We start from the raw sequence: 12,496 nt of genomic DNA on the forward strand, positions 1-12,496 counted from the left end.
CCCAGAGACGGGGTGTGTGTTTGTCTCTGTGCCGCCTCGACCGGACGGGACGTTGCGGGATAACAACTGCAACAGGCATCATTGTCTTAGAGGAAGCTTGGTTACTGAAAATGAGGTGATCTATCCAGATGGCATCACCTGCTTCTACCTAGGTTTCTTTTAGTTCTGCTTCACACACCTTCCCCCCCATCCCTTCATAAATCCTCTCACAGAACTTCAATCCTCTTTGTTCCCAGTGAGTCTTCTCCTAGCTCTCTGATGATACATTAAGATCTTGTGTCTCTTTTTATTTCCTTGCAGTTCAGCACCAGTTGTGAAACTCAGCTCTTGATTTCTATACTCTGGGCACCTAAAGTTTGATGAGATAGAGCCAACCTATTAATGTTCCCCCAAAAAAGAAATGTACAAAAGTTTTATTCCGTAATAGATGACCACAAAGCCACAACTATTCACAGCGTGTAAATGCCCACCTCTCATGAATCACCTGTACAAGTGATCGTGTAGTCAGTCACTCACAGTCCACACTGGCACAGGAGGAGCTGATTAAGTGTAATAGATGTATCGTTTGGTTACCATACAGATTCTTGCACTGCTGCCAATTACCCTGAACTTAACCCCTTTGGCTAAATGGAATCAGAGTAGCATCTTCCATGCTTAATGAAATCAGCGTTACACAAAACCAAAACAACACACTTTATATTGTGGCTAGATTGCTCTGCAAAATGTAAGGCTGAAAAAAAGCATATTGATTTAAGAGATGCAATAGACTGAGCGCTGTACAAATGCAGTTTCATTTCTCCTCAGGAAGGCCATCTGGGATAGATACAGACCTCTACTTCCAATGAACTGGCTATTAAGGTTTAGGTATAAGATTTGTTTGCAGTCTTTTAAGGAGTGTTGAATTAAGGAGTGTGACAAAAGTCTGATTTTAGTAACATTTCTAACATTTACTCTGGTACTCTTTATGAGGTGCAGAGAACATATAATAAATTGTGGCATATCTGAATAGTTCTAAGTTACCTGGAATCCCAGTCTGACACATCAGAATTCAGGACCTTGGAGTTCACTCTGGCTTGCTGTTTCACTACTTGATTGTGTTCCTTCAGGCACAGATAATAATAATAATAAACACCACAAATTTAGTTTACTGCTTAAAGAAAGCCATTATCAAATTTATTATTGCTATAACCCTATAGAGTACTATGTTTTGTCACAGTAGGTTGAACTGAGGCAGGAGACAAGGCCTAGGAGGGACTTTCCTTACCTCCTTGTTATGAACACAGTAGTTCAAGAGAGCATCACAGAAATGCTGTCCTATTGACTCAAAGTCTTTCATATTGAAATGGGTACTTCGTCTGCAGCCTGCAGCATCAATAGGAGCAAGACAGAAATGAAAATGTCAGTCATCCTGCTGACTGCTACATATCTGTGATATTTCAGGATGGTGGCTGACTGTAAACTCACCTATCATTCACTGACAGGTCTATGATTGCCAGAGTTTTATACAGATGATATTAGAGATCACTATTCTGCCTATATGAGCAAATCTGTCCCCTCAGAGGGGATTAGCTATAATGCATAGTTAACTGATTCCTTATTACAAAATTTCTTAAAAATACAACTGGCTTTAGTTACTGCTTTTAATTTGCCATCCACTTATATTGTTGTTTCATGATACCTATACAATAACACTAGTGGTAGCCTGAAAGGTTGCCAGGTGAATGCCCTAGTTTTAGTGTTTGTCCAGCTCTTATCTTAAAACATCATTCATTTCTACCCAATAAGACAGAACACCAACAAGGGGATGGTAGCTCAAGATACTGTTTTCCATGAAAAAACAAAAGTAAATGTCCTGTTTGATGATTCCTACTGAATAGCTACAGGGAATTGTCTCACCCAACTTAGAGCCACAGGTAGAGGCTTCCAGAGTGTAGCTGTTGTTGATGCCCATCTTCCACATTACCACTCGACCTGTGCCTCCTTTGCTCTTTTGTACTCTGAAATGGCAATCTGGGAAGGAGAACTTAAAAGACAGGTACAGCATTAGCCTTTGAAGTAAACAGGAAGATGTAACAATTTCATTTTAACCCTTTAAGCAAGTTTTTTTAAAACCTTATCTACCAGGTAAACAATTGTGAGTTTTCACTCAAGTACTGCACAACATAGCTCAGAGCATACTGTTATTACTGGTATAATGGAGATGTAGGTGAAATAAGAGCCCTTTGAATAAAAGCTTGATTTACCTTAAGGATTTCTGGGACATCTACAAATAATTTGTTATGTAGCTGTACTAACTGTTTCTAAACGATGCCATATAGACAGCTGACCAGCTGAGTTACCACAAATCCTGTTATATACCAATATGCATATTTACTAAGAAGTTGGAATAGCTCTTGTCTCATGAATTTATAGACCAACATTTTGATGCAACTGATCCGGAGCTCACAACCACCTCATTATTGATATTTGAGGAAAACAGCAATAGCTGCAAGTATGCAATGACATCTAGTAGGCTAGTTTGTGTGTTTTATTCCTGAGCCTCTTCAACCCTTCTGGTTAAGAAGAAGCTTACTGCAGTCAGATTTTGCTGGAAAATGACATATTTTAAAAGCTGTCATTTCCTACTATTTTTTTCCCCCCCTAACTGAAAATTTATCTTACTCAAATGTAGTGATTTTGACACAATTTTCAACAGAACTTTTCAAAAAGATTCAATCTGGAGAAACAGGGTTATACTCAATAGGGTTACATCGGGCTGGTGAGCCGTCAATAGCAGGGTCCTGCATGGATCAGTCCTGGGGTGAGTGCTCTTTAATGTCTTCATTAACAACTTGGATACAGGTCTTGAATAACTGCTGTTCACTGGTGTGGCCTCACCTCGAGTACTGTGTGCAGTTTTGGGTGCCACAGGATAAATAGGATATAAAGCTACTGGAGAGTGTCCAGAGAAGGGCCACAAAACTGGTGAAGGGTTTAGAGGGGAAGCTGTATGAGGAGAGGCTGAAGTCGATTGGATTGTTCAGCCTGGAGAAGAGGAGACTGAGAGGAGATCCCATCACAGTCTGTAACTTCCTCACAAGGGGAAGAGGAGGAGCAGGTGCTGATCTCTTCTCTCTGGCCACCAATGATAGGACCAGGGGAAATGGCAGGAAGATGTGCCAGGGCAAATTTAGGTTGGACATTAGGAAAAGGTTCTTCATCCAGAGGGTGGTGGAGCACTGGAACAGGCTCCCCAGGGAGGTAGTCATGGCACCAAGCCTGACAATATTCAAGAAGCATTTGGACAACATGTGCCCTCAGACACATGGTCTGAATCTTGTGATTGTCCTGTGCTAGGGCAAGAGTTGGACTCGATGATCCTTGAGGGTCCCTTCCAACTCACAACATGCTATGATTCTATGATTCTTTAGTTTCTTATTTGCTTACTTGTTTTTAATTCTCCAACATATTTTAAAGCTGCATTTAATATAAGTACACAATATTTAATGTTAGTTTTTGACACTGTTAAAACAATGTTACTTTGATATTCGTTTTTTTTTTCATTCTTTTAAAAAAACCTTTAAAAAAATGCTAGCTTTATGTCCCAATTCAGCATGATACATTTTGGAGTGCTGGAATTTCAAAGGACTTAAAATTTCATATTCTTACCATTTCTAGTTTTAGTCGACTGAAGATTATTTTACTCAGTGAAGTACAGTCTTTTAGTAAATGTGATACCTTAACAAAAATTAGGGATCCCAGATGGTGCTTGAATTTTTAGATGAGTTTCTACCCAGACATTTGCTTACCTTATCTGGACAGCTCTTGCTCAGCAAGAGTGGGAAGATACGTGGATGCATGTTTGGTGCTTTTGCTTGCTGCTTTCTCTCACAACCATACATGAAGACGTTTTGTTTCCTGTTGTGACCATGGATGTCACAATACAGAAAAACATCACGTTCCCTCATCACTCTGTAATACGGGACAACATAGAATACCTTATTAGAAGTGGTTTTGTTTTTTTTTTTTATCTCCACCTCAGAAACTAGTCTGAGCTAGTAAGTTATACTGAAGTTCATGTCTAACCTAAAGAGCAAGAAATCAATACAAGTTTCATATTCTGAGCTATAAGTTAAACCTTTAGTGTGCTAGATTAGAGTCAAAGTGCTCAGTTCCTTCCAGAACAAATCACTTGTCACTGCACAGAAATAAGATATGACTGTATGCATCATCAGCCTTTGTCTGTGTGTTTGTTCTCTCGGGTTCAGTTATATACATCCAGCTCTGTAGATGAGTATATGAGCAGGTTGTACAGCTGAAACCCGCTATTCTTATCCGCTGCTCTTTCACTATTGTACATATGTTGAATGTACTGTATAATATATACATACTGTACAATTATGAGATTGAAGCATAAATGGCAGTGAATACTCTTTCCTTTATCAAACTGGAGACATCAATGTTTATGATGTGCCTAGATTCTGCAATGTATTATTGCTTAATTAACTCTTTAAAGAAAATCTGCAGGTAGACACATTGCAGTTTCACAACCCACACTCCCGATGCCCAATCTGTGTCAAAGCAGAGCTCTACAGAGAAAATATGATGGCACCACAGCCTGTCATCTAGAGCTTTACTCTGGGCAGGAGTTGGAAATCCATGGTGGAACTAAGAAGGAAGCAGTAACAAACCTGTCTCCCTCAGCTGACAGTAGCTGAATATGAGGCTGAAGATCAGTCATACTTCAGTAGACATAATTAATGTTAATTACAGTGCACTCACAAGTGCAGGCTATCTCCATATAGTAAGACAGGGAGAGGAATTCTCATGGAAAAGGAGAGGTGCAGAGCTCATCCCCTGTAAGCTAGAGATCTACATGCCAAGACATTCATTTGAAAGAATACAGATCTTATTTAAAACAGGCTGTAACTAAATTAAAAACATTAAATGTACTAATTCTGACACTGTCTTTCTGCACAAGTCTTTTTTGTATTAATTTGTTATAGAAGTTAAACCAGAGAGATTGAGTTTACTTGCTGAAGGTTTAGTTTAATAATCAAAGGTTCAGTTTTATATCCAGAGTATCAATGTCTCTGTGACTGGAGGTCTGCATAATAAATCAAACATATTTGTAGCAAAACACACAGCAAACTTGTCAATCTTTGCTGTCAAGTGGACATCTGGGATCTGTTCTGAACCTAACTTCATTCTGGGATGCGGTTGTATGCCAGAAAAGAAGAAAATGAAAGAAATAAGGAATTTGGTAAGTAGATTTCGACAGAGGATAGTGGGGAGAAATATGCTGAAAATGCTTTGACAAAAAGCCTTTTACTTTGGAGATGCAACTTATTACCAGGATTGGAGAAAGCATATTAAAGGAAAACATGCACAATACTGAAGAAAAAAATAACCCTCTCTGAAATGCAACTGAACATAAACAAAAAAGTCAGAAAGGCCTGGGTACAGGACAAAGATTTAAACAATACCAAAACAACAAGGAACATAGAGAAGTCACACTAACAAAGAGACAGTGGAAAGGAAAATCAGCTATTCTAAAGGGCAAGAAAACGAGGTTACCTTTTGATCATGTTTCGGGTATACCAGATGGAAGGATAGAATTTCTTCAGGTTAGATCTGTATTTGCGGTTCAGGTCCTGGCCTGTTAAAGAGCACCGGTGATTTCCCACAATCACACCATCTGGATTCAACATGGGTACCACTTTGAAGACAAAACTATCCCGCAGGAGTTGAGCTTTGCCTGAATCACCAAGAATGTAATCTAGAAAGCCCTTCATTATCCAGGAACTGTTAGTTTCTCCTGGATGCACCCTTGCGGTTAGTACCACAGCCTTCCTCTTGGTGCCCCTGCCACTTTCAGGGGGGTTGGTGATAGTTAAAACATACACTATGTTTCCTGCCAGTGAATGGCACAAGATGTGAATCTTGCAGAATTTGGACTTCACTGGATCTTTAGAGATGGCTACCAGGTACTCCTGCAGGTTGGAGTAGGTGTAAGGATAGCAGTGGGCAAAGTAGCAGGTGTCCTGGTCATGAGGGAACTGGAATGTCCAAGTGAGTGAGAAATACTGATGTCCATCTTGGCCCGCATTGTTTTTGTAATACTTGATTTCATTTCCAGTCCTTCGCCAGCCAACCTTGTGTTTCCTAGCATCAGCTTCCGAGTATAACAGTGGCTGCAAGCCACATTTATATAAGCTGTTACTCTTGGTAAAGTTGACAATAGTGAATCGATATGGCATCCCTGCCTGTGTATTGCTTACTTGGAAGTAGTACCACTGCGTGTGTCTGCTTGTGTAGAGGTCGGTGCGCAGGGTCAGCTGGTACTCAAATTCACTGCTGGTAGGCAGAAAAAAGACAAGTAGTTGTGATGCTGGTTTACACTTTAGTATGACATAGTGTCAAATAAGGTGGGCTGCCATGAAAAAGCACCCCACAGTAAATCAGGTGCAAATCTGATTTATGCTGTCATAAATCAAAGTCTATGCAGCAGCCAGAAAAAGATTCCTAACTGCACCAAGCATGTCAATAACGCAACTGCTGTCTTCATTAGGACTTTTAGTAACAACCAAGACTTCTAAAAACATTCTCCCCACTACGCTTTAAAAGGAGGTGCTTAAGAAAGGTCTTGAGTTTGTGTGGGTGATTATCACCTATAGAAAACCTTCAGTGCTACTGAATGACTATCAGATCATTTCAAGTGAAGGCTACTTGAAACTACTTTTGAAGCTTATTCAACTATGGAAAACAAGTTACAAACCCAGAATAACACATCCTGGTCAGAAACTGATAGCAGGCTGCTGATAACAACAACTTGGATAATAACTCCATCTTAATAAAAGAAGAAAAGATTAGAAACTTACATTTTGACCACCTTCTGCAAATTTCCACTTTCAAACCGTGCTTCAAATATCAGTGTGTTGTCCTCCTTCTGATGGAGGATCTGCTTCAGGGGGCAGAGACTTCTCACTTGGGAATACATAAAGCAGGAGTTTTTATTAGCTAGGGGAATGAGCAGAACAGATGTCTTTCACTTCAGTTTGAGTCATTTTGGGCAATACCTGCATCCTTCTGAAAATTCCTTCTAGAAACAGAAAACTGAATGGACCTGACCTTCAAAGCATATCTTAGGTAAGCATAAAAGAAATTATACAAAGATTTTGTTGCCCATTCCCACTTAACCTTATGGATTTCAGCCAGCTTAAGATCTGACTCTTTCTTGGAGGTGCCCGTGTCTCTCTTTTGTACGAGCAAAAGGCAATCCATCCTCTGTACTGAGTTAGGTGGAAAGACTCTGGGACTCAGCTCCCTCAGGTCTTTTCACCAGTCAAATGGGCAACTTCTCTACTCAGAAATCATATGCAGCTGGCAACTGTTGCCATCAGTTTGTTTTTACATCTGTGTATTCAATTATTCTAGTCTAGAAGTAAAAAAGATGACACTCAGACCCAGCAGCAACCACTTTTATATTGCAACTTATGTTTTCACATCACTTTTAGAGCGCATTTTGAGCCCATAGCTCCTTTTGCTCTGTTCTGCTATCTTGTCCACTGTTCCTCAGATGAGATGCTCATAGAGGCATAACTGAATTTTTTACTACAATCTTCATTACCATAGTTCACGAAAAAATAGAACTTCTAGATTTGCCATCAGCAACAATTTACTTTTCTGGCTGGGGAGCTGTTTAGATTGCAGAAAGATTTTGCCACCAAGGTGTGGAAAAGTGGAGTAATCAAAACTTCCTGTCATCCCCAAACTGTGCCCACAAAATAGAGAGAGAGAATGTGTCTCTTCTGCTGAAAGCTGGGAGCCCACAGACCCTGCTGCAGAGTCAATATAGCCGTGCTGGCAACTCTCTCTGAGCCCGGCAGCACCAGCTGCGCTCTGAAACTTGGGTTAGAGCCAGCTCAGGGAAAAGGAGGACAGGTGAAAACTGCAGGTATAAAAGGCTGGAACCATGTACTGTGAGACTGTGGTTTTCATACTGGTGGTATCAAACTGGCTGTCTCACTGTCCAGAAGTGAAATTTCCTGCTACATAACTTTCTAACTGGCAAAATGAGGGATTTGTACTGATGGCTAGACACTGATTGCCAAGCCGTTGTATTCTCAGCTCCTGTATTCCTGCTTCTCTCCATCTTCTTACTGCTGGATCCTCCTGAGGAGAAACTGCCACCTTACCATGCTGTCAAATAAGGGAGACTGACCCTGTACAATACAGCAGGGTTAAAGCTGCACAGCAGCCCCTGTTCAGATGAGGGTTGTGTCTGCCCTTGCTTCCCTGGGGCTGTGCTAGAGATTTATCCTGTGGCAGTCTGTCTGTCTTTTTCTCTTCTGTAGTGTTAAATAAGCTCTGATTGTACTACCCAGGGAAGTTACGTAAAGCCAAGATTCCCAGAATAATTTCTTTTATTCCTTGAATCACTGTTGCCACATGCAAAAGATGCCATATTCAGTGTATTGTTCTTCATGACTGAGACTACTACAGACCCACAGGGGTTTTCATTAGAGAAGGACTATTCACTTTGCTGGCTGGGATACCCACTCGAATAATTACTTTCTACTTAGCTGAAATTTCATGCACAGTTTCTCTACTCTTCCCTTCCTCCTCAATGCTCTTCCTTAACATTAAGGAAGATAAATATTTCAATAATTAATCTAGTAAAACTGTTTCTGGAAACATCTGTATCAGTCAAATGCTATAAAATGAAATGCATGCATAAAATTTGAGATCTCTATCATGATATTTTAATTCTTCTGGGTGGGACTCACCATTAGATTGTATTTTTCTTTTGCAAGCCCGATTTTAGGAGGACCTGTAGGAACTCAGAAGCAGATAGTTCCCAGGCAGGCAGTAACTCCCAGCTCCTGCAAAAAAAAAGTTCAAACTGAGAGGAAATCAGGAGAGTGCTGCTGCTGTCTCCCACAAGATGCGATGGCTCATTACAAGCCAGTTTGAGGCACTCAGGTCACAAATCTGCATAAAGTAGATGCCTGTCCTACCCTATAGAGCTTCTCTGTGAGGAGAATTTTAGGGTTTTAAAAATTGTATTTATTGCTGTCCAACTTAGATGGCAAAGCGAACAAGCTGGGGGTTTCTGTCCCAGGAACAGAAAGGAGAAGATGAACTCCACAGGACTCCAAAGTCCTCCTCCTCCTCCCACCTGCTCCCATCCCCAGTTGGCTGCAGTGCCCAACAGCCCCCTTAGCACAAGGAGTCTACTCTCCCTGGTGCAAGCAGGGAAAGGCAGGTAAAGGCACTCACATTCTGCTGCAGCTTGATGTTTGCTGGCCCAGGAATTGCTAACTGCCTGTAAATGCCTGCACAACGTCATTCCTCAGGAGCAGAAGGGACAACTGGCCATACTTAAAGGCAGCAGTTTTCACCTCCTTGGTTGGGAATTTTCATTAGCGAAACCTGAGAACCATGATACCAAAATACACACTCTACTGGAGAGTTGTACAGGCTGAAACAGGAACCACTTCCAGTCATCTGTGCATGAAGTTCAAGTCAGCAATAAAGGACGTGAAAAGTTACATTTTTAAAGAGCAACTAAAGGAACACAACAAAAATTACTGTCCTTTTCAAAAAGGCAGAGAGCTGGGATTCAGAGTGTTCCTCCACATCTTACCCCTTGCAAAAAATTAGCAGGTCCAGCTGCAGAGCATAGAGGTTCCTTCCTAGTCACACAGCAGTTACTAGTTTTCTTGGCCACCAAATGTAGCAAGCTACTAGTGACAGGTAATACACCCATACTGCAGAAGTAGCTAATTTAGAAATAAACATGATGTCAAAGAGTTAAACAGCTCTCATCTTTTTAATTTTCTCTTTTGGCTGCTAAATTATTTTTCTCCACTCATATTTTCACAGCAAATTTTAGGCTGGTTCATACTGTTATTCACTGAGAACAATGGCTTGAGCTGAGCTGGATTTCTGAGATCACTAACAGAACTTATGGATGATGAGACAGCTGTGTAATTTCCTTCCCTATCTACAGGAAAATAATTTATTCCCAAGTGCTTTAAAATAACAACAGAAAATCATATTGATTTCATCAGGCTTTGAATTAAGTTCATAAAGGAGATCAAAGCAGGTGCTTCATCTACCTACAACTGACAGAAAGATTTCTCAGGGTGTTCTCACCTTCTTCTAGATAAATCACAGTGCCTTTGTCAGGGGTTTGGTATGGTGGCATCATCTCCAAACCTGTTGGAGCGTACAATGGCTCAGGGGTGGTGGGTATCCAATCTGAAAAAGGAGACACACACAGGAGTATAAGCAGGAAGACTGTGTTAGAGTCTTTTTAATATGAGAGACACTGAAAAGCAGTTCACCCCATTTATACTAGTTGCACATAAAGGAATAGGGAAGCTCCTTTTTTTAACTTCATTTTTTTCATCTGTGAACAAATCTTCACTATAACTCCAAATTAAAAAAAAAAAAAAAAATCAGTATGTGCACAGACAAACTTCTGCTGTGCAAACTTACTACTGTTCCCTGTACAGCTTGCTTACCACCAGTGAGGATGACAATGGTGAACATTAGACAGCATTGGTACCATTAGGAAAACAGACGCTCCAGCTACAGAGTGAAGTCATTGATTGCTCTGTCTGAACTTTATCTACCTGCAGCTTTGTTTCACTTAATTTAGCTGTGACAGTAATTTATTTAACCAGGTATATATGGCTAATTTGTTTTACTTTTGTTTATCTTTACATGGTACAACCATAGGCTTATATGAACAGAAATAACAAGCAGTGTAGAAATGCAGACTTAGAGCTGGACAAAACTTGTTCTAGGGGTAATAAAGAGAACAAGGAAATAATATCTAATTTATATAAAGAACACCTATATGGTAAATCCGGATGTAACATGGAGCTGCAGACTGATGAAGAAAGAGAAAGCAAACATGAAAATGACCCCAGAGCTATTTGGATACTAGAGTGAGGAAGAAGATATCATCAACATGAACACTGTATTTCTCCCAGCAAAGGACTCCAGAAGCTGACAATTCACAATAAACAATTCCTCTCCTCCATTAGAACGAAACCTCTGCAATGAAACCATTGATCTTAGGACCTAGAGGAGCAGTGTAAGAAGAAGCCAGGAAAAGGATGTGAGTGAATCATACGTACAACAAATTTAACTGCATTATTATTTTTTCTGTAGCAATTAGATGTGAACTAATAATGACTTGCCTCCTAGGATTTCACTTATACTAACAATAAATCATTGACTTTATTTATATATAAGGTGTGCTTCCCCTTTGCCTATACCCAAGATTTTAAGTGTAACACGGTAACTTACCAATGTGCTCAGTTCTGTCCCTGATAACTTCACATTGGTGAGGCCAGTACACAGGGAAACACTGACTGGCAGGTGATGAGCCATCCAGACTCTGAGGCTCCTGAGGATGGGATACCACTGCCTCTGAGTCAGATGATAATAGAATCTGTTTTGCCCTTGGAAGAAGACGAGCACAAATGGAATCTATAAAAAAATGAAAGAACACTCACATCAGTCTCACTTGGCTCTTCCAAGTGGAAGCACACTGTGAGGATTATCTACATGAAATTAACATCACTAACCATGGCACAATAAAATTACATCCCACTGAAACGTAAATTTAATGCTCCATCCTATAAATGACACTGAATTTAAAAGTAGCATTGAATGAGCAGTTAATTCATTAAACCACAAAGCTTATCAAGTATTCAACTGCAGCAGGGAATAGCTTATTTGGGTTCCTATAGAAAATATTGACACGTTTTATTATCACTGCTTTTATTAGTAATGTGTTATGGTAGGGCCTACAATCTCAATGCCTGAGTCAAAATCCGTACTGTGCAAGAATACAAATAACAAAGCTTATTCAGACAAAACACAGCACACAGAGTGTTTGCAGCAACAAGAGAGAACTGGCCAGCATGACAGGAGAGGTAACAATCCAATGCTATCAAGAATTTTGTAAAGCAACAGAGACATTTGGAGGAGATGGGGGGGTCTTTGCTGGTCAGCAAGTTCTTCGAAGTTATGAGAAGCTACTTGAATGAAAACATGACAGGCAGAGAGGCGGCTTTGAAAAAATCTGGTGGTTGGATGATTGTGCCCGCTGGTGCTGTGCACTGACCGCAACACTGCCCGCTGGTGCTGTGCACGGACCGGTGCTGTGCACGGAGTCAATTACGTGTCTCTGCCGCAGACACGGACAGATCCCCTTGCAAAGCACCCCCTGCCCTTGACCGGTGCTGTGCCCGGAGTCAATTACGTGTCTCTGCCGCAGACACGGACAGATCCCCTTGCAAAGCACCCCCTGCCCTTCCTACTGCCTGGCTAAGGCAGGCCAAAACGCACGAGTTCGGCCTCACGGGGAATTCTCTGTATTTGCTTTGGGTCTGGATCAGATACCAGCACTCGTGAGACTTATTTCGACAGAAAAAAAAGACAGTCAGCTTCAGACTTGGCTTCTACAGCTACTCCGAGCGGACTTACTGAGCTG

The 12,496-nt window shown here is 40.8% G+C and overlaps 1 protein-coding gene across 1 annotated transcript in view; it reads right to left on the reverse strand.

Moving 5' to 3' along the window:
• Positions 1–11,487, reverse strand: part of LOC104521837 (cytosolic carboxypeptidase 3) — a gene marked incomplete at its 5' end in the record, with an annotated part of 23,997 nt that extends 12,510 nt beyond the window's left edge. The window contains 8 exon segments of the mRNA XM_010163956.2: positions 1,021–1,100; positions 1,265–1,362; positions 1,897–2,023; positions 3,789–3,951; positions 5,557–6,336; positions 6,861–6,999; positions 10,141–10,245; positions 11,305–11,487. Coding sequence (XP_010162258.2) covers positions 1,021–1,100; positions 1,265–1,362; positions 1,897–2,023; positions 3,789–3,951; positions 5,557–6,336; positions 6,861–6,999; positions 10,141–10,245; positions 11,305–11,487 — 1,675 coding nt within the window.
• Between the last annotated feature and the right edge of the window lie 1,009 nt (positions 11,488–12,496).

Source organism: Antrostomus carolinensis, unplaced genomic scaffold, assembly GCF_000700745.2.
Source record: "Antrostomus carolinensis isolate BGI_N321 unplaced genomic scaffold, ASM70074v2 scaffold6223, whole genome shotgun sequence".
In the NCBI taxonomy this organism is placed as follows: domain Eukaryota; kingdom Metazoa; phylum Chordata; class Aves; order Caprimulgiformes; family Caprimulgidae; genus Antrostomus; species Antrostomus carolinensis.